General features: G+C 42.8%; 2 protein-coding genes across 3 annotated transcripts in view; one reads left to right on the top strand and one right to left on the bottom strand.

Moving 5' to 3' along the window:
* Positions 1–1190: 1190 nt before the first annotated feature.
* Positions 1191–20535, bottom strand: DHFR (dihydrofolate reductase). Of its 2 annotated transcripts, XM_049795989.1 has the most exons (7): positions 20388–20448; positions 19835–19884; positions 16220–16297; positions 15951–16056; positions 14917–15043; positions 2945–3060; positions 1191–1293 (listed from the first exon to the last, which is right to left on the bottom strand). In XM_049795989.1, exons 3-7 carry the CDS (start codon positions 16281–16283, stop codon positions 1206–1208), a joined length of 501 nt encoding a protein of 166 aa, XP_049651946.1. In that variant the 5' UTR covers positions 16284–16297; positions 19835–19884; positions 20388–20448; the 3' UTR covers positions 1191–1205. The 2 variants fall into 2 exon arrangements, with proteins under 2 accessions (XP_049651946.1, XP_049651945.1); XM_049795988.1 differs by lacking the exon at positions 16220–16297 and having other exon boundaries at positions 20388–20535.
* A 133-nt stretch (positions 20536–20668) lies between these two features.
* MSH3 (mutS homolog 3) overlaps positions 20669–22519 on the top strand; it is a 121104-nt gene continuing 119253 nt past the window's right edge. The window contains exon 1 of the mRNA XM_049795132.1: positions 20669–20818. Within this exon, the coding sequence (XP_049651089.1) occupies positions 20702–20818 (117 nt within the window). The 5' untranslated portion in view covers positions 20669–20701. The remainder of the gene's footprint in view (positions 20819–22519) is intronic.

The raw sequence follows: 22519 nt of genomic DNA, 5'->3' as shown, positions 1-22519 counted from the left end.
TGAAAGGGAGGCAGGGCTTCCTCCCTGCAGGTTATCACTCTCAGGGTGGCAGCTGCAGCACCAGGAAGCATAGATGGGCACAGTACACCCTAGCTCCTCTCCGTTGACACTTCATGTATGAAGTCCTCTGCCGTCTGACAAACTCCTCACAGCCAGAACATAGCAACAGACTAGTATTACTGATAATGTTGTGATAATATTGGCAATAATAAAGTTTGGTCAACACTTGGCATTGTATGCCATTAGAATCACAGTGTCACTACAGTACTAGTATATTGCTCACTACTGTAGTGAACAGTAATGCAGAACATTATTATACTAGCTATGTTTAATGAAAAAGGAAATAGGACTCCACTATCTGCTTATAATCTGTATTTGTATGCAACACAGAATAGTCAAAATCACATCAACAAATTAACATTCTGCATCTGCACTGGTAACATTTAGAAGGGACATAGGAACACAGGTTCTGTTAAGAAAGCAATGTTTATGTTCTTATACTGCAAAGAGGCCACAGTCAAACTGACGTACCAACTTCTTATAAGAGCAGCAAGCCTTTACATGGGTGTGAAGTTAACAGAAATGTTAAAACTTCTTTATCAGATTAATTTGTAGGTCAGTGTTTTCAGCCAAAAGACTTGAAGCAGGCTGTGTACCCAGGATGGTTAAGATGATAAGAGAGGAGTTCCATGATGGATCAATCTATTCCTCAACTGCTGCCCCAGGCTTCCAGAATCCATTCCTCTTGTTATGCTTGCTTACCTTTTCCTCTGCACCAGTATATTTTAAAGATTGTTATAAATGTACATACCACCTTTTGACACTTTCTCAATGTTGGGTGTTTTGAATCAGGAGATACTCGAAACCTTCGTTTAGGTAGAAAGGTTCTGAAACAGTCTAATGCCTTTCATTACTCATGGACTTTTTAGGGATGCTGCCCTGGACTGTAAAGATCAATGCAAGATCTCATCCAACCATAGGTGTGGTATTCCTTAGATCTAGCTCTTTCATGCTGCTGACTACACTCAGATTTCCACTGTGGGGTGTATATTCAGAGTGTGGGGTGTGTTTTTTGGAATCATTCACTACTGAGGTATTGTACAATCAAGCAGGATTTTTTCTCAATAATTTAGTATATATTTGCACTCAATAAGACTTCACGATTTAAAATGCCTGCCCTTACAAAGAAGTACAGAAAGCCTCATTTATTGTGCCGAGACGGCTTTTTCATACACCTCAAATTTGTACTGGATGCCATTCTCTTCTTGGATATCAGCAGGGACACCTGGGTACCTGGAGAGAGGGGAGAAGAAAAAGCAAAAGCCAACAAGTCGATAAAAATACCATTATGAGTGACCTGTAATTTACCCAAACAATTCGAAAAGAAAGTTGTTTGAAAACAGATGAAAATACCATCCTTACAACAGGTATACTAAGTACAAACTGTTTTTAGGAATCATGTTAACTACTGTCAGCAACTTCTACACACATCTTTTTAAATTAAGAGAGCATACTCTGATGCAAAAACATCCCCACCTTTTTGGCTTAATCAAAAACCCCCAACATTTTTATTAAAGCCTCCAAGACATTATTTAAAATGTATGCAGAGGTAGAAGAGATACAGAACACTTTTGGGGTTTTTTGCTTTGCTTTTCCTCAGATGGTTTAGAGGAAATGCTAAGGTAAAGGTTTCTTACAAGTCTATGACAGTGTCTTAAAGTAACTGACTGCTCCTCTATATTCCAGATTTACTAAAACAGTTTTTATTAATAGACTCTTTCAAAAATCTCTTCAGCCCCCTGTGACAGCATAAGGATTTTGTATGAGTAATGTTGACTTTGAGGGAGAAAGAAATTTCAGATTTTATTCCCTATGTTTGACTCTTATCAGGTTTCCACTTTAGTGAGGAAATCATCTGCTATTTGATAAATTAATGTTTTAAGGCCTAATTCTGATTTCAGTACACTGGCCAAAACCAGTGTATATCTGAGAAACAGAAAAGAGGGAGAGAGGGGAGCTTTAGGTCAGACATCAGTATACTAAAGTGGGCTCATGATATGGCACAGCACAGTTCAGAATATGTTAGAGTTGGAAAAGGTGATTCATCCTCCCCACTCACTTTGTTTGTCTCTCCTGCATCCTTCTTTGCTGTCCCTATCTACTCTCCCCACTTCGGTGCTAATTCATTCCCATGCCCTGTGCAGAGAGCATCACTTGCCATACCTTCTCTTTCGTCCACTGCTGGTCTGTAACCAGCTGGGAACCAAAGCGAGAGTAGCAAGAAGAGGAAGAGGTCCTCTCCTTGCTGCTTCTTGAGGCAGATGTTTGAATTTTTGCCACCTCCCCACTGTCTGTTGGATGTAATCTTATTGGAGAGGACATAAAAGTATGACTGGAATATGACAAGGATAACATAGATGAAACCACAGTGAATGGCAGAAACTTACAGTTCAATACTTGTTTCTACTAAGTTTGTTAGGAAGAAGGAATTTTCTCAGGAGAAAGGAATAACCTTAGAAATCTATAAAGGCTCAACCCTCCCTGCTCAAACCCATTTAATTTGTCTTTGGCAATTTATCAAGACATTCAGAAGTTAAATACCATTGACTAACAACATACTAAGAGTTATGAAGCTTAGTAAATACTTGAGTAATTCTAAAATGAGAAACAGTAAGAAAGTTACTTTTCAAGCAAACTGACAAATGCAATTCTTTACTGTAAAGATTATGGGAATGTTGACGAACATAGCAAGTTCCAATAACCTCTCTGTGCTGAGTGTGGTGCAATTCCAGGTTGTAAGTAAAATATGACTCCGGGGAAAAACACTGTGAAAAACACCTCTAACTCACAACAGAACATGGCTTTAATAGGACTCTTACACACTCAAATAAGATTATTAAGTCTTTCATCTGAACACAAGGCTTATATGCATCTTGATACTTACTCTGTGAGAAGTTTGTACTCTTTGTAGTCAATTTCCGGAAAAAATGTGTCACTTTCAAAGTCCTGCAAAATTCTTGTCACAAACAATCGATGATTAATTGGCTTCTCCATCGCTGCCTTTAAAAACAATAGAAATGATTAAAATTTAGTTGTTTGCCATAACACAGCTCAACCATACATGAAGTAGTGTTGTTTATTAAAATTTTTAATATTCTTGTTTTGTAACACTATTTGAAGCCTGTAAAATAATATCAAATATAAGTTCTTATTTGGAACACCAGCTTTCTTTACGAACTCTCCAAAATCTTGTTCTCCCTGTACCAGCTATCACCATGGCAGCATTCAAAAAGAACCAAGAGATAAGAGTCTTAGCATATTTTCTACTGGTAGATTGCACACTAAATGTGTTATCTAAAACTGAAACTCAGTTATTATTTTATATATTACAGGATTTAAGCAAAGCGGTGAAAATTGAACTCTAAATTCCCTCTTTTGGACTCTGCTCAAGAGCATTTTCTAAAGGGACAATTTCATCTTCTGCCATTTCCACCTGGTGAGTGGTAGCAATACCTATTCCTAGAGCTTGAGGCATCTAACAGAAATTAAGAAAAGATTAGTCCTATGAGAAGAAAGGAGCAGTATGGCCCAGTCTCAACAAGCAATTTCTGAATAATACCTCTTTGAAACACAAGAAGCTTTAAGTGGTAGGGGAGGCCCACACCTCAAGGTAATTTGTTCTGATGTTTAATTAATATCACTGCTAGTGATTTATAATGTATTTTTAGTCTGCATTAGTTTGCAATTCCAGTGATCAAATTATCTATCAGTTTAACTTCAAAGTTCGATCTCTGGATTATGATAAAGTGATAATATGCACTGAAAGTTATAAACCACCACCAACAACAAAGAAAGTTCCCAAGCTACTTGGATGAAAAAAAGTTATGAAGACACCTGTTAGGTGAGTTCCTCACTAACAAATTCACACAAACTCAGGAGTTAAAAAAAGACACTTTGTCTCCAGATCAGACTGAAAAGTCACTTCTTCCAGACTTTCTCAGCTTTAAAAAAAACATTAAAAGCTATACTGGTGCCTGGTTACAATGCATTTTTGAAAAGCTTACAGCTGTTTCTGCCTTTCCCTTAAATTGGCAATGAGCAATGCTCTTTGTTAAAGGTGATTCACCATGCAGCATGCAATTAGGTACTACTTTGACAAGTACAGGAACCAAGTAATAGCAAATGTAATCCAATAAAATTAATTGGTATCGCTTCTGAGAAGTTAGTTTCTAGAAAAGCTGCTCTATTACCAGAGAATAGCTTAAAATGGAAGGGGTAAGTCACAGCATACCAGCATCCAACAGCATTGAACTGGTGTTCATCCAGATTGTATATAAATACCACATTCTTTCTTTCTTTCTTTCTTTAAATAAGGGTGGGAGGTAAGGGGAGAAACATACACTTGCAGAATGACAGAAAAATGACCGGCTTCACAAATAAAAACATAGCATGTTTTGTAAACAGAGATATTTTTGTAGTAGAAGAATAAATCAACTTCCTATCCAGCTCTATGGGAATTCAGCTTCAGCAAGAACTGTGTGTCACCAAGACAGGTCAGGGAAGAGCATATGGCGTGACTGACTACAGATATTGCAAAGAAAGCTGAACCTAGCACGAAGGGGACTGGAGGGTGACCTCCATTCTAGATAAATGGTTGCATTAGTTGCGTGAACCAGCCAGCTGTATTAACTGTTTGTCCCCAAGTGAATAAAAAAAGTGCAAATGCTTCCTGAGTTAGCCAGACCAGCTCTGGGGGTCTGCGTGTGTACATGGCCCGTGAATCCTGAACAACAAACAAAAAGAACTTGGAGAAGAGCAAAAGGCTTGAGCTGGTTTCAACCCACATATTCCTCCCCAGCAGCTGGGAATGCCCAGTGTCATCACAGTGACCATATTACAGTGACAGGCAAAGAGAAACACATTTATAAACTGATTCAACTTTGTATTTCGGTTGCTCTACTCTGTAATTTTCACTTGTATTGGGATTTCAGTATATCATTGAATCATGTCACGGGCTGACACCCTGACCTGGCCTTGGCCTGTCCCCATGGCCCCGTCTAGTCACCCCAGAGCTACGTCTGACTCTGGCTACCTTCATGGGGCCTGATCCCACCCTGTGGACCCGCTTCACCACCATGAGCCCTGGCTGGTGAGGCCCCTGTCATGCCAGTCAGGTTATTGCCCCTAGGTCCCAGCTCCCGTCCCTTTGGCAGCACCTGGTCCTCCATGTTCCCTGACAGTAACTTTAGAAAATTTCAGGTAAGTAAATTTTATATCAAACATGAAACCTTCCATGTGTGGAGTCCCTAAAGGAACCTGTTCAGAGAGGACTGGACTCTGACACCGCCTCTGCAAACTACTGCTATGGACCTGGCAGGATCGGGAAGGAGTTTCATCACAACCCTGGCATTTGCATGAGGATTAAGGTAGCTCCTCACTAACATTCAATTCACTCTTGCCCTGTCCAGCCCTCTCTATCAGTTTCACCACCTGTTTTTGGTGCAGAAGACAAGTTAGAGGACGCATAGTGCTGATTTGATAGAAAGTTGACAAACTTACTCTGAATTTAATCAAGGAAATATACATTATGCATATTTACTCTAATGAACAGAATAGGGTGAATATGACTTTGTTTTAATGTAACATACACATAATACAAAGGTATAGATGTAAATAATCCTATTTAAACAGAATGTGCAGTAACTAAATATATTTCTAGTGATCAGGCAATACTGTGGGAAGTTAGCACAATATTCAATAGACAAACCACTGCTAGTAAGTAAGAGATCAGTACCACCTTTTTTGGTTTTGCATATTTTGTAAATGTGAGGATAATGTATGTGATGGAAAAGACAGTAAGAGAGGACTTGTTGGAAATACTTGTACCAGGGCAAGAAAAGGAGATTTTTAAAACAAAATGATGATGTCTCTGAGCTCATGCTTCCGTAAATTTGAAAAATCTGCATCCTGACTCCATGGTCATTATGCTCCCCTCACTCCATTGCCATGCTGGGTCTCAAAGTCATTCTTGGTATGATTTTAATTTACTGTGTTTTTCCCTCATAATCCACTCAGTTATCTTTGGACTGTATTTGTACCTGCACTGGTTTCCCTTGGGAGTTGCATATGTGTTTTTTCTCCACACAGGCTCACCTCCTTGTGTAGCAGCTACTGAACTATTTAACCTATTACAGCCTGATGCAATAGGGAAAAGCAATGCTGATTTTTAGTTCATGTTAAAGCAAAGACTATTAAAACTGTGGCTGTTGATCTTTCAGAAACACCAGAACCACTCCTCAAGCAGAGATGACTTTCCATAAGATAGGGAGGACAGGAGAGCTGAGGGGTCAGAATCCCTCCTGCTGTACCAGGTATGTCAACCCTATATGTGAACCACATCCCTTTATTACTCACATGTATCTTCATAACCCTGTGAAAAGATTTTACCATACTCTTGCCTTTTTGCTCGCTTCCAAGATATCCTCGGCAGGCCTGCCTCTGCAGCATAAAGCAAAAAGGAGATGACCTAAGGATCATCTTCTCCACAATTTCCAGCTGCATTGGACTGAGAGCCATACAAGATTAGATTATGTCTGCACGTGCAGGACCATTGCCTTGAATTAGTTTCTGTTTGTAAAACACAGGTTAGAACAGCCCTGAAGCTTTGCAACAAAGAACAGCTGTGCATTACAAGTAGTTTCAGAAGTATTGTATGGAAAATTAATCTTTTATAGATCTAATCCCCAAACCACTGTAAACTAGTGGGCATAGCAACCAATTGCTGTAGAAGGGACCAATTATTTCTAGTGATTTAAAGATTCAGAGGTTTTAGGATACACACACACTGCTTCTGCTTTCTCATCTTCTAGCAATTACATAAAATAAGTAAACCAGACAAAGTAACTACGTGAGGCACTTATTTTTCAAGTGTCTTTCTAGACAACATTGCCAATCTAAACAAAATATGAGAATACTATAAAAGAGAAATTTTAACATAAACAGGCTGTTTATTTGCATTCTTTTTTTTTTCAACACTTAAAATATATTGGATCATATAGGCAAGTTGCATTTTGAAGCCACAGGAGTATTAAAAAATATATTTTAAACATTAAAAAATTCTCACAGCTGAAGATCTCACAAAGTTCTAGATCTTACCTAGGTAAAAGGACTTGCCTAAGTTGAACTTCAGCTATTAGGAGAGTTGTGGGGATAACCAGGAGAATCAACAGCCCTTCTTTCCCAAGCCACTAAGGCTAAGCCTAGTGAGGGAGGAGACACTGTGGTAGCTCCCATCACCACTTCTCTGCCAGGGACAAAGGCAAGTGCAACAAAATTCTTCTATGACTGTTATCAAAAAGCCTGCCCATTTTGGCCTTTCAGAAACAGATATACTTTAGTCACTAGACTTTTCACTGCGTTAGTCTTTTAAATCTTTTCCTCTATGATCTCTGCAAGCATCTTTGAAAAAGAACTTAAAAAGCCACAATCTTTCATAGCCGCATGATTTGTGCCTGCAAGTGACTCATGTATTAACCTTTTTTAGTCATTATTTTTTCCCAGAGGAATGTCAAATCAATACATTTGTTCACAAGAACATGCACACAAAAAGCTTGTTTAGGAGTAATAGCAATAATACAGCTTTCTTTCTGTATTAAAAATCCTCTGAGTTTATTTTGAAGACTGTACTGTAAAGGCTGCATTTATCTCTCTCAAGACTGTGAAAGTATAAAGATGCTAAATTACAGAAAATTCTTAAACTCATATAAGAAATTATTAGTTAATCCACTAGACATTGTTAATATTGCAGTTCTGTTTCCTCTGATTTTATTTATAACTAGGTAAGAGCAAGAAGCACTGGCCATCAGAGGCATGAATACAATAGCCACGGATACATTTTTACAAAACATAAATCTCTATGGGAGGACAGCGCTGTCAGCTGTAAATGCTGTGACCCTGCCACTTTTACACAAAAGAGGTATTAGGGAATTGGACTACAAGTGCTCAAACCCTTTCTCAAAAAACACCTAGAAGGTCATAGGAATACAGGAAAACTGTCTTCCCATTCCCATCTTTTTGTTCAGACAACTACACAAAGCTACACAACTACACATGGGAAAATTCTCCTGTAAAGAAGGATTCCGTAACATTACAGTAATGAAGTAGGAGAGTTACATTTGCATATATGCCAGGAAGACAGTAACCTTCCTTGGAAACAACTGCTCAGGACCATAAACATGCATAATTGAATACCATCGTGAGCTTGGTGGGAGAGGGAAAGAACATTCGGTCAGTGCAACCACAACAATCTTCAGTCTTCACTTTACACAGGGTAATCTTACCAGTTTTCAAAAATGTCAACAGGATTAAGCTATACTAATTAGTTTGCTTTAAAACAGAACTAATGTAGAAGCCAATGCAGTGCTCAGGTTTTTGCACAGGTTGCTCCAAGAGCAGAGTAACGATTCAGGCCTGCAGTGTGATGTCTTCTATGTCAACAGTGTCACACAGCTCAGAGAAGCCTGCTTTTTGCAGCATGTTCTTTGAGAGCACTGTTCGAAGGAAGCAACAGCACTGCAACCTACAAGAGTGGAGCATGTGAGCATGGAAAAATGAGCTGTCTGCGTAGCTCACTTTTAGGTGGATCTTGGTGCTCAGTCACATCTCATACTGAATGCAACACTTCAAAAACATGGTAACATATGCATTAGTCTCTATTCTGATGATAGCTTAAAATCATTCCAGTAGGTACGCAGCCCAAACCCACTTTGTCTGATATGCAGAGAAGGTAGAAAAATTACTATTATATCTTTTATAGTTTACAGGAAATGCAGACATACTAAAATGTAATCTTTAAAATGTATATTTTAGTCTATTAGTATAAGCTAATAAAGTTTTGACAGGCTTGAAAAAAATCACGATAACACTAGTGACTCAAATTGTTCATAATTCTCTCTCTTAAAAAGTCATCCTCATTGTACAGCAAAGATTTGAAGCTTAGCAAATGTGGCATTCATAACCCACTCAGGGCATTCAGAACCCAGTGAAGCTTATACGCTTAGTCAAGAAACTCTATTTAAAAGGGTAATTAATCATCTGCAAGAGACTTGCTACACTAAATATGAACAGCAACTTCATAATTCAATAATTTTGAGGCATGAAAGGGGGTAGCTTACCAAACACAATATGTCAAATACTAATACATAGGAAGACACCTGAGAATGAATATTAGATAAAATTTTCCTTTGGAGATTACTGGAAATTTAATTTTCCAGCTCAAGCCTCTTTGTTGAAGAATTTCCCCAAATGCTATTTATCACTAGCATCTATTTTCTGTTATGGCCAGCCTAGATATTAACTAAACAGCAAAAACAACAACAAAACTTCTTACGAAAGAACTTTTTGTTCTGTTATGAAATTTCAAGTTTCTTCTCCAAATTTAATACACGAATACAATTTTGTACTTCAGCAATGTGACCTTGACTGTCATTGTTTGCTTCTGTGAGGAAGCAACAAGCTGAGTAGGAACATATAAATTAGAAGAGACAATTTTAAATGTTCAAGATGCTGTAGCAAAAACTGTTTTATCAAGATGAAAACCTGTTTGACATATAGCCTGTTTTGGTGTTACTAAAGAGGCCTTGGTTACGAGGACCTGAGTCATAAATGTTTCAATTCTTTTCTTGTCTTTTTTTTTTTTTTTTTAAAGTTTCGTTGCTAGTTGTTTGGGTTTTTTTTTGATTTTTTTTCATTGGTAGGTTCACTGTTAGGGATTTGTGCTCAGTTATTTTGACAAAAGAAGACTTGCATTAAACACTCTACAAACAACATACCTTAAAAACATAAGACCATACCATCCACATAAGTAAATCTACACCTTTTTTTTTGTTTTTTTTAAAGTCCCTGTTTAATATTTGGGAATGAGCTGGACTTACAGTTCCTTTTCCTAGTAAAATCTGAATGTCGTTTTTAATAAGTTTAAAACACACAGTTTAAATACTGTTAAAGAGACTCATATAATTTATACTGACTGGATGCCTTAGGATCTCCATGTAGCACTATTTTTCAGTCAAAGCCAGGACCTGAACCTCTCAATTAAGAGACAACACCTCCACGCAGAGTGCATCTACATTAGTGTCTTAACTCAGAACAGAAACGTGGTTTTGAAATAAATCTTCCAATTGTCCCCACTTGCCATGCTTTAGTTGTACTGGGGAGCAATCCTGGTGTGGATGAACTAAATTTCTTGGGGATGAAACCAAGCCACAGAATCTGTTCCAGGAACGTGTCTGACAAGCTCTAACACCTAATAGGGACTGAAGGGCCAGAACCAATGAGTGAGTCACCACCACAAGTTTTCCAGCACACAACAAGTACTCACAAGCCAGCAGACGGCTCTCAAAACATCGAGTGCTCACGCAAAATGATGGAGTGCCTCTCATGATGGATAATGGCTTTGTAATTGCTGTGACCTACTGGCCATTGCTGGGCTGCTACACTCCTCCTTCCTCATCCATACAATCAATAGCATCACCAAGTCCTTCTAGAACTCAGAAGATCCAGAATAGTGCAGAAGATCCAGTATGGCATCACACTGAGATCCAAAGAAATGAAACGTGTAAAACTGCGCTGTGAGAAGTCCAAATGCTTCCATGGAGGTGACAGTACTACCTTGTAGCTGTATCAGATTACAAAGCTGATGAGGTGATCAACATCAAGCCAAATTTAAGAAGATGAAGGCTGCGTGAGGTTTTTGAACCTTGACTGGACTGTGGGAGCTGTTTTCAATCTTTTCTGCTCTCCCTTCCTAAGACCAATACTCCAATCAGCTCTCCCTGTCCCCACCAAAATGCCTACTATGTCTAGCTGCTCTGCCTTTTCCTGTTGCAGAGGCCAAGACCCAGAAGAGACCATTTCCCAGAGTATGCTGCTGAACACAGCATGAATGTAACCTACATGAGGACTTGGATGGCCACCCTGTTCAGAGCTCACCTTTTTCCATTCTTTACACAACTTGAGGCAGCTTATGCCAATACTCCCACCACCCTGGAGAGAACTGTCTCCTTGGGGTAGTGCGCAAGATGGCCATAAGCAACAGACAGCTGCACTATGTCCTTATAAATGTTCAGAGACCATCAGGCTTGCTCCCCTCTCCTCTACAGTCCTAAAACAAAGAGGTTGTAAACTGCAGCAGTCCCTTGCCTCCATCCCATTCCTTGCCCCTCTGTTGCTGAGAGCAGCATCCTGTCCTGAAACACCGTGCTGGAGCGCATGCTGTAGCACCTTTGCCTGCCTCAGTTCTTAGAGGCTGGACAGGGCACAGCAGCCATCCCTACTTAAGACTGAGACAGGCTGGACACCTGTGTCCCAAAGAGTGCTCTTCTGCACTCTGGCAGCTGGGCAGATGCTCCACCTCGGCGCAACTGTCTGGATGAGGATAAGCCAGGCTTGTATTTCAGCATGGTGTCTGGGCAAGGCAGCATGAGGCAGAGGGGAAGCAGTATTTCACATAAGGCAGGCATTCAAACATCCTGAATGACCCCATGCAGAAAGAAGGTGCTAGCATCCCTTTCTAGTCTGGGGTTCTTTGGAAACCTCCTGAAACATGTGTGAATCTGCCTCAGTTTGTGGGCCACTCTTGGTAACCCTTCTGGCTTGCTACCCTGGGTCTCGAACCTGGCTGGGATGTGGGGGCTGCCCAGAGCACCCACAAAGGGTGCGGGAAACAAAAGAAAGCAAAGGCCCGGAAGATCATGTGCACGTTCCCTCCTCATACCATCTACTGAAATATGGCTTGGAGGATTGCTTCAGGGAGCTATACCACCTGCGTGTCCTTGCCTTTATGTAAAAGAGCAGCAAGAAGTTCTTCTATGAACACCCTTTCTGTTTGACAGCAGAAATGATGAATAGACTTGCAAGAAAATGCAAGAAAATACATATAGCTTGAATGACCAAAATGGGGTATCCCTTTCTACAGAAAGGGTCTGTGCAGCATGCTGCATGTGGCTTGGAGGCTTGTTCAATGCCACACAATTTGGAGTTCCAAACATCTACAAGGATGTAAAATTACTTACACTGTTCTGTCCTTCCTTGAAGTGTTATCTCTAGTAAGTAGCATTTTAAATGACACTTTACAGAGTCTGGGTGCTCTTCTTACTGGAATCATAACAGACTAGCTCCTCCTGATACAAAACAGCTCTCTACTGCACTGTTGTGTGGCTACACTCAGATGAACAAAAGGATTTACTCAGCAGGCATAGTAGTGTTACCTGTAAATGAGTAGGAGGAGCGAGGTACAAGATCAGGAAAACAAAGGGGTTGATGGTGGTTGGTACTATCATCTGCAGGCGACACATGAAAAGGAAAGTATGGTGCTTTCCGGAGTGGCCTGCTCTCCTCATCAAGGTCTGTCCTCATACAGCTCTACCTAGTTTGAAAGATCTGAACTTTGGGTTAAACTCCCCAAAGTGCTAAAAGTGGAAAAGTCAAGTCCTCAGCACTACCTGTTTCAAACCACTCCTGTCGCACTTACTTGCTGAAGTTGTTACTTTCTCCATCACAGGCTTGTACTAATAAACACAATCAGTTCTAAACATTTGAGCCATACAAAGTAGTAAGATCCAAAGAGTGCTTTAAAAGCAAATACCTACAACTACTGAATAAAATTATTCACTTCAATTACCAATTGCTATTTTACTTCCCACACATTTCTACAGGGTACAATGGAAATATTCCTGTAATCCTTTGAGCATCTTTAATACAGGCACTAAAAATATTACCTGTGGTTTTGGTAGAGGTGTTTGGTTTCCATCAAACCCTTTAATTACAATCACAAAACTAGTATGAATGCAGGAATCTGTATAAAACTGACAGATTTCTCCCTAATGAATTAAAAATTCCTTTGAAAAGTCCTGAGTAGATGTTAAGTCATATTCCCTCATGCTGATCAGCACGAGTACTGTGTTGCAAAAGTACTCTTGATCAAAACTGCCTCCATATAATCTAAGTATTGGCAAGTAATAGTCTAAAAAACTTCATTGTTTTCTACCAAATATCGGCCAGACAATGGAAAAATAGTTAAATTAGAAGTCTACAACACAGATGCTCCTGGAAGAACAAGCAAAAATAATCACTCTTTGCAGCACTAGCTAAGCATGCGGCAATTGCACAGAAGGGGTAAATGTTGACACTGTGCATCCTGCAGATTTACAGACAGAAGGCACATCCAGTCTCTTGCTCATGTTGGGCAGTTATGCCCAAGCTGAAGAGAAACTGTCTCCAGAAACAAACTTGCTATTTATTGCCTGGAAGCAGGCATTTTAATGGCTGAGAGTGAAGGACAGGTTACTTCTATATGATAATACTTGATTATAGACTGAATGCATTTGGACATCAAATATATGGTGGACTTCACCAAATGCAAAAGTATTATAAAACATAAATTGAAAAAAAAAAAAAAATAGAGGAACAAGAGTGTTTTACAGCGTATTTGCATATGTATCTTATTTTTCTTACAACCTTAGCAGCATCTAACTATTTTGCTTTTTTTACTGTAAAAGACGCATTCCCTAAGACACAGAGAAGAGGTTCATGAAAGGCACAAACTGCAAAAGCAAGAAATATCGGAAAAAGTATTTTTCCACCCCATATACAATGCATATTATCAGCCCTAATTTGCTACCAGGAGCATGATAGCATTTTCGCCACACCCCTGAAGTCCAACTGCCAAAAAAAGTGGAGTATATTTCCCAGGATACTTGTAACAACTAAAGGACAGCAGAACTGTTTCCTTCACTATATATAAAAAAACCCACTTTGCTTTACAATTCTTAATTATTATTTTTTTTCTTATCAGAAGAAAGAATGCTTACTGCTGTCCTTATTCCATATTCTCCTGACTGATACGAAAGGAACTAGGGTTGATGGCCACAATTTTTTGTGTGGTACTGCTTGACAATAAATACAAATTATATGAGAACTTAACAAAAGAAGACAGAACCAAGAGTTAAAGCACAGAACCCTGACGGTGTAGGGGCTGAAAGGATGACTCTAGGGATGTGGATGGAGGCATGGGGAGTTGACTAAACTTTACATGTGTATAAACGGAAAATGACAGGGAGGATTTGGGGTAAGGGAGAAAATGGCTGAGTAAACACTGGGCAACAAGAAGATAGGTTTTACTCCAGACCTTCACATTGTACAGCTAATATCTTAGTCAAGGAAAGGAAGACTACTGCATTTGTGAGAAAACAAGACAGTTTACACAGGGCTTTGTCTGTGCAAAGATGGTCCTGAGAAGAAAGCGGCACAAGCTGTCTTCTTGCACATGAACGGATACCTGAATACTGAGACACCCTAGACACCAAGGGAAACCTGGAGAGTGGGAACACTACAGATGCCTGGTTGCTGGCAGTGAGTGGTAGTGAGTGCTACCTTCTGTTGTATGATTATCTCCTCTTATTGCTGACACCATCACCTGCCAGCTCTCTCTAAATCCCCTTTTCTTACCTGTATAAAGTGTCACACTCTGGCTAAAAATGCTGGATCATTTTTCCTTTTTTTTTTTTTTTTTTCCACATCCTCTGAAGAGTCAGTCTACTGCGTCAGTAAAATAAACATAGCAATATGGGGTTTGGCTGAAAAACCTAGCAATTTAGATATTTAAGAAAAGCACTCAAAAGCACAATGACTGTATGACACCAGACCATTAGCAAGAGCAACATCTGGTTACTTGGACAGATATTTTAAAGTTGTAAGTTGAAATCTTACTCTCCAAGACTTGTTCCGTTGGAATCTTGGAATCGCTAAGTTTCTGGGTCACATGAAGGAAAAGCACTTCCTAAAGTGGAAGTAACAGGAATTTGAGCCATCCTCATCCCATCATAGAAAGCAAGTTAGTTATGAGTACTCTAAATGTACCTTGTAAACTGAACTTCCTCCGACGATCCAGACCATATCGACTTTACTTTTTAATTCTGGTGAATCCAAAAGACCTAAAGCATCATCCAGACTTCTGGAAAGATAATGTGCTCCTTTTGGGGTTTCACTAGAAAAAGCAAAGTTTTATTACTAAATAATTAAAGGATCATTCATCATGATAATCAATACAATCTAGCCACATAATGTGTTTCGCTGAATTCACAAAGAACTATATGTTTCACATTAGTTAATTATTTTGAAATGCCTACTGTTGCTTAACTATGTTAGAATTCGCATCTGACTGCAGGTTTGTTTAATAAATCACAGTTTAATCATAACCGTGACTTAAGAGGCATTATAAATTACAAATCTGAAATTCTGTATCATGTTTTTAAAAAAGCATAACTGAGAAATACAGATATCTATAAAATTAAATATTTTACTTGAATTCTAGAACATTAATATTTCATTCAATAAAAACAGTCAAAAAGCCCCTATAGCCCACTCCCCCACATATTCAGCCCAAAACCCACCAACATCCTCCAGACCAATAAACCATTAAAAGTGGACATTTTTGTTTAAGAATATTTGGATGGCCATGGGTGACACATTCAAGAGGAGAGCTTTGAAAACTGACAGTTCTTCTTCCTTAAATGCTAATAAAACTAAACTTCAAAAGAGGGATTAAGAGCTACCAATCTAACCAGGAACTAGAGAAATACAGTTAAATACGTCAGTCAGAAAGACTACTGACAATTGTCAGATGGTTTGTGTGTAGAGCTAGGACTAGTATTTATTATGCAAAGTAATGACAATTATCTTGTGAATTAATTAAAACATAAAATAAAAATAATAATTAAAGAATTAAAGGTAAAGTAGTAGTATCACTCAGAACCAATAGCAGAGATGCTTCCTAACCAGATATCAAAAATGTTACATCTAGAATTACTTTATGATGTATTGCTACACATATTTTTAGGTGTAGACCTAAAACTTTTTATTTCTTTTACAGGTCTATTATTCATCATACATACTTGAGCTCCCTGCTGAGTACTATATTAATTCTGCCTTTCAAAGGACGATTCTTCTCAGGAATGGAGAACCAGGTTTTTTTACCCATTATCAGTGCATTCTGTTTACCTGAGTAAGAGAGAAAACACTTATTTAAAGGGTACTTTTGCTCTGTTCCAAATTTGTTTTGGTTATTTAGTGACACTATTGGACTTCCCCTCACCCTTTCAAACTCCATTTCAGCAGTTAACAAAAGTATAAGCTTAGGCCCCAAATCTCAAATTAGTCACACCTGTAGAAGAACACGTTTGTGGCCTCAAAGCCTTGTCAGGCAGTTGACACCAAAGTAGTCTCATGCACACCTATAAACCTAAAATTGAAAGAAGATCAAAAAAGGCATGTCACTGCCCATTACACGCATTGTGCAGACATCAGCTCTGCTATAGTTACAGGGCCAAATTAATCTCCGTGTGTGAGACCAACTCACACCCTCAAAAGAGTTCTCTTAGTGTGAAAAAACATTATTGTTCTCTTTATAAATCTGAGCAGCATACAGTAATCGACTTTGTGTTTGCATGTTCCGTCATTCCAGTTACACAATCAGGAATAACTGCCAGCTTTGAGAGTTATTCAAGGGGACGGGGGGACGGGATGTGGTCGGAAAGCCAGGTGAAAGGACAACTTTTAGGAGCAGAACGAGCCAAATTAAAGCCAAAGCAGAAGTGCAGCAGGTGTTCAATCATATTCTAGAATTCACCCGTAAGTATAATTTCTGACCAAAGCCAAACATTTATAACCTGATTATTTCTTATATATACCCTGACAAGAAGAGGTTTCTCTTTATGAGCAAATAGAGTTGTCAGAGAAATAAACACACAAAAGTAGCAGGAAATTTTTTACAATGTTACATAGCAGGAGAGATTTTACAGAAAAGAAAGTAGTATTTGTTCACAGTTATCCTCCCTGCTTCTTGATATGAGAGAGGCTGGGTCTACTAGATCACACCAGAGAACTGACGCTCCAGTTGTTTATTAGCAGTGTCTAAAGACCCTTCTCCTGCAGGTAAGCTTCATGAGCAAGTTTCCAACAGACATACTCCAACGTCAGTTTAGGTATGTTAGCACAGACCACTGGCACCACTGCTGATGGAAATGCACATTCTGAAAAAATGTATGTGTTTTCTTACTAAAGATTAAAGGAAATGCACATTCTGAAAAAATATATGTATTTTCTTACTCAAGACTCACATTGGGATGCCTACAGGGTCAGAACAAAGATTCAATTCACAGCACTGGACAGTGCAGGTATGCAAGCAGACTAAAAGCAAGATCAGGTGATGCTTCTCAATGGTATTCTTCCCGCTTTCAGAAATCAGTCACTCTGACTTTTTTGAGCCAATGGCGATATCCCTGCTGTGAATATTTACGGCAGCATAATCCATTAAAAGAGGTCTGGTTATGAAGCAACTTAACTGCCTAGCATCTAAGGTCATAGCTTATCAAAAGATTGGCAGGCAGGATGGAGCAAAATTTTTCTTTGTCATTGTATTTAAAACATCTTTTTTGATTATGGGTTATTTGTGCCAGGTAAGATGCAACTTGCAGACATATAAAAAGACTTACAATTGTGTTCTGTCTTTTTTGTACGTAAGGTTGCAATGAGCTGAATCGGGTCTCCAAAATATAAAGAAAATCCTTCACTTAAGACTGCTGCAGAATTAAATGAGACATTCCTTGTGGAATATGGAACAGACCTTCAAATCAGATTATTGAATAGGTCACGTTAGGCTGCCCAGAAGTTTTAGCAAACAACTGAGTTTTGCTAGACAGTGGTTTTAAGAGAAGCATAGAAAAAAACTACAGGAAAGAGAGTGACCACATTGGCAAATAGAGAAGCAGCAAAAACGTGAGGAAAAACCTGTTGTCTCTCACAGCTCTAATTCCACTAGATGCAGCGAACTAGTTGTGTGGCTCAGGGAGGTCCTATTCCTCCTTTCAGCTCCTACCATGCACCTTGTACTGGCCGTACCTGCAGACCACCAGTAGTCTAGTCTACAGCACTCTTGTGCTGATTTCCACAAATTTTTTCACCCCACAGTAACTGGTTTTGTCTCACCAAATCAATAGAGTCTGTAATATTACTCTGCTGCAAAAATCTTGCTGGGCCTGAACATTATTGCTGCATATTACCAGTACAGTTGCATATTACAGTGCACAGATATACTGCATAGGCTTGCAGTATTGTTGCTGTAGATTACCAGTATGGTTAGGGTTTTCTCGTGTATTGGGATGGCTCAGCACTCAGAAAATCAAGCAAAATTACTGTCCAAAGGGTCAGAGGGGTGGAACAAAAGGCCAAGGCTGAGCTACAGCAAATGAGTTAGATAAGCTAATACAGCCTGAAAAAAACCTCTGCTAATTAATCAGCATATAAAAACCTTTCCATTTTTAACTTGCTCAGGGTTGGAGTTTGTTTTGGGTTTGTGTGGCAGGGTTTCGGTAGCGGGGGAGGGGGCCGCAGGGCCGGCTCCTGTGAGAAGCTGCCAGAAGCTTCCCCGGCTCCGAGTCGGACCCGCCGCTGGCCGAGGCCGAGCCCGTCCGCCATGGCGGGAGCCCTCTGGGAGAAGAGGTTGAAGAAGGGGAACCTGCAGCGGGGGAGGAGAGCGGGATGTGAGAGAAAGCCCTGTGCAGGCAGCAAGGTCAGTGAGGAAGGAGGGGAGGAGGTGCGCCGCAGGAGGTTGATGCCCCCGCCCGCAGCCCGTGGTGAGGCGGCAGGCTGTCCCCCCCCAGCCCACAGAGGGGAGCGGGGCAGCAGATGCCCACCCGCAGCCCAGGGAGGACCCCACGCTGGAGCAGGGGGATGTCTGAAGGAGGCTGTGAGCCCACGAGAAGCCCATGCTAGAGCAGGGTCCCAGCAGGACCTGCAGACCCGTGGAGAGAGGAGCCCAAGCTGGAGCAGGTTTTCTGGCAGGACTTGTGACCCTGTGGGTGACCCACGCTGGAGCAGTCTGTGTCTGAAGGACCGCAGCCCATGGAATGGACCCACGCTGGAGCAGTTCGTGAAGAACTGCAGCCCGTGGGAAGGACCCACATTGGAGCAGTTTGTGGAGGACTGTCTCCTGTGGGAGGGAGCCCACACCGGAGCAGGGGATGAGTGAGGAGTCCTCCCTCTGAGGAGGAAGGAGCGGCAGAGCCGATGTGTGGTGAGCTGCCCCCAACCACCATTCCCTGTCCCCCTGCACTGCTGGGGAGGAGGAAGTAGAGAAAACCGGGAGTGGGGTTGAGCCGGGAAGGAGTGGGGTGAGGGGTGGGGCAGAAGGTGTTTTAAGATTTGGTTTTACTTCTCATTATGCTTGTTTTGATTTGATTGGTAGTGAAGTAAGTTGATTTTGTTTCCCCCCCCCCCCAAGTTGAGTCTGGGTTTTGCCCGTGACCACAAGTGGGGAGTGATCCCTCCCTGTCCTTGTCTTGATCCACGGAGCATTTCTTTAGATTTTCTCCTCCTCACCTCACTGGAGCTGGAGGGAAGGAGTGAGTGAGTGGCTTTGTGGTGCTTTGTTGCTAGCTGGGCTTAAACCACGACAGAGTTGTAGGTAGAGACAGGTAGGTGGAGTTTTCTACCCTGTTGCGGAACCTAGACTTTGAAATTCTTTTATTTCCAAATCATCTGCAGCCCTGAAACATCAGATTCATCTCCAGTTTCTCCACCTAACAGAAGCAATCTGCAGATTACATTTACAAATGGGTAAAATACTCGTGAGGCGGGGCAGGGCAGGAAAGGGCAAGCTGTTTGCAGAAGCAGGACTTTTAAGTCAGGGAAAAGTAAAATTACCAGCCTTTTCCATGACTGATACCGCAAACTAATCCTAGTAAGTAGAGGCACACCTCTGCAACAAGTACAAGGTTACCTTCCACGTGGGATGTGCTAGTCATTCTCTGGAAGTACTTGAACTCATTCCTGGCAAGGGAAGAAAAAGAGCATTACAACGTGGTTTAGGAATAAGGTACGTTTCTCTAATTGGGAAATAACCGCCACAAAACCGTAACGCAAGTGCCGCCGACACCCGGGGAGGACAGGCTGGACTGGGCCCGGTCCCGGTCCGGTGCCGTGCCTGAGGGGAGACCTTTGGCCCCGGCCCTGCTTGCATTAGAGATAACCCACGGCCGGGAGCCTGCCGACGCGGCTCCCCGAGCCCCTCGGGGCTCTCCGGCACGGCCACGGGGCCCGGCAGCCATCGCCCCGGCCGCGGCCCCGCCAGCCGCCACGGCGGGCACTTTCCCGCCCTGTCGAGCGTCGCCCTCCCCGACTACAACTCCCAGCGCGCAACGCGCGCCTCCAGGCGGCCCGCCGGCCAGGCCCGCGCCGCGCTGCACGCTGGGAGCTGTAGTCCGCCCCCCCACCACCACCACCCGCGCCAGCCGCTCCGGCGGGGAGAAACCGGTCGGACAGAGCCGCGGTACCTCAGCGGCGGCCAGGGCAGGCTGCCGTCCTTCCCGATGCCCATGTTCTGGCACACGGCCACGATGGAGTTGAGCGAGCGCACCATGACACCCGCGGCCAGCCTCCCCCGCCACGCCGGACTCCGGAGCGAGTGAGCGCGCAGCGGCGGGGCGGGGCGGGGCGGGGCGGCGCGAGGGGGCGGCGCCGGGGCCGCGGGCGGCAGCTCCGCGCTGGGGCGGGCGGAGGCGCCTCCGCCGCGGCCCCGCCCCTCGCCCGCCGTCGCATCCGGCGAGGAGGGCGGTGCGGGTGCCCGCGGCCGCGGCCCGCCATCGCCATGCCGCGGGGGCGGCGGCGGCGGGAAGGCGGAGGCGGCGGGGGGCAGCAGCTGGTGCTGAGCAGGTTCTTCGGAGCGGCGGGGAGCGGCGGGGAGCAGGGTGCCGCCCGGCAGACGGTGCGCCCGGGGCGGCGGCGGCGGCGGTTGGGGCTCAGGGCGCCTGATGGGCGCGGGCCGGGCCCGCGGAGGCCGCGCGGGAGCCCGCGGGCCTGTCTGGTTACCCCGTGTCAGAAAGTCACCTCAGAAGGGATGGCCGGAGGCGGCCGCGGCCCGGCCCGCACGGCGGGGTGCCCTGCGGCCCGGCCCGGCCCGGCCCTGCCCTGCCCTGCCCTTCCCGTTAGCAGCGCTTGCTGTGGCACCCTCTGCCTTGTGTCACACCGGGTAGCGATGGCGCAGGTGTCTGCCGGCAGCGAGGCAGGAGGGGATGCCCGTTGTGCTTGGAAGCCCAGGCTGGAGCCGGGCACGGCGAGGTTGGCGAAGCCGGCGCGCCGCTGTCCGTCCCAGGGGCTTCGCTCCCTCGCAGCGGCGTTGGGCCCGCTGGCACGGGTTCTGCCGGCTGGCCTGCAGCGGGCCGAGGTCCTGGCCCAGGCCGCGGAGCTCAGGCAGCTCTTAGTCCGCTGCTGGGTGCCAGGACCGGAGAGCCTGCGGTCATCCAGTTGCCTCTGCGTGCCGCCACTGGGAAAAAAATTGCTGTCTCTTAGCAGTTGGATTTCATTCCGAGTTTATGTTTTCCCACTCTCCTTGTAGTTGATGTTTCTAGCTCTTTCTGGCCCTGGAAAGGTGCGTGGGTGTTTTTCACCTGTGTTTCAAGTCAACCTTTTTCGTTACCTTCGGTGAAAATGTACGATTACCGCTTTCTGTCCATGCAGAGAAACTGCTTCCTAATTAGCGTTATTCTGGTCATATATAATAGTGGGCTGGGAAGGCAAACGCTTTGCCACTCTTGTGGTGTGTGCCTGTGGATACATTATGAAGAGGTTATGGGCTCCGTTGCTGAGGGTGGAGTTCCTGCTTAGTTATAAGGAGATTGTCATTTTCCCCAGTAATACACTTAAACCACCTGAAATGCCTGAATGAAATGTGGATGCAGGCTGCTAAAAGCACGTGTTTTGTGTGTTTATCTGCAAAGTGAAATGGTATTTATATGTTGCTGCAGTTGCAAGTTACTTCTTTGTTATTTGGTCATACTTCTTGCAGTCTGTCAAGCAGAATACATCAGTGGTGAAACAACATGAACTGATGAATTTTCTGTTGATGAAGCGTTAAAAGTGCGTGTGTCAAAAGCCACCTAAGGACCAGTGGTGGAAAGTGCTGTATTCTATACAAACCCAGGGTGATGCTAGCTAGGTGTTTACAGATGCTTTAGGAAAATCTTTTAAGTCTGGATTAACACTTCCAGGATGGTGTGGAGAAGGTACTCTCCCACCACCAGGAGGTAGGCCATAGGAAGTAGTGCCTCTCAGAGGCGAACAGCCAGTGTCTGGCAAGAAGAGGGCTCTGGACTGTGGGAATGAGAATTTGCACAGGAGATCTGATTCAGACACAGGGTGGTAGTGCGTGCTATGGTGAGAAAGTCTGTTAAGTCCTTGTTCAGTTCTCTGCCACAGAAGTAGCTCCAAGCTGCCTTTTGAAGCCATGGTAGCTGCAGGTGTTTCTTTTTTAGCACAACAGCCAACTTGTTCACAGAATGCACTGTTTTTCTTCCTTTTGTAGCCTTGAATGATAGAAGAACTATTTAGAAACAAAAATTGTAGCTAGGTAAAATAGTTAGCGATTTCATATATTGTAAATTAATTTTACGTTATCTCTTTATTAAAT

This window comes from Accipiter gentilis, chromosome Z (genome assembly GCF_929443795.1).
Source record: "Accipiter gentilis chromosome Z, bAccGen1.1, whole genome shotgun sequence".
NCBI lineage: Eukaryota > Metazoa > Chordata > Aves > Accipitriformes > Accipitridae > Astur > Astur gentilis.
The sequence above is the reverse complement of the archived record's forward strand: the minus strand, read 5'-3'. Positions and strand labels throughout refer to the sequence as shown.

Bases quoted from the DNA above. Each gene is read 5' to 3' on its own strand.
- DHFR (XM_049795988.1), bottom strand. From the start codon at position 20,473: ATGGTGCGCTCGCTCAACTCCATCGTGGCCGTGTGCCAGAACATGGGC. The intron at 19,885-20,387 runs GTACCGCGGCTC...TTCCCTTGCCAG, and splicing joins CTGCCCTGGCCGCCGCTGAG to GAATGAGTTCAAGTACTTCC. The intron at 15,044-15,950 runs GTATGTATGATG...TGCTTTTTCTAG, and splicing joins GTACTCAGCAGGGAGCTCAA to TGAAACCCCAAAAGGAGCAC.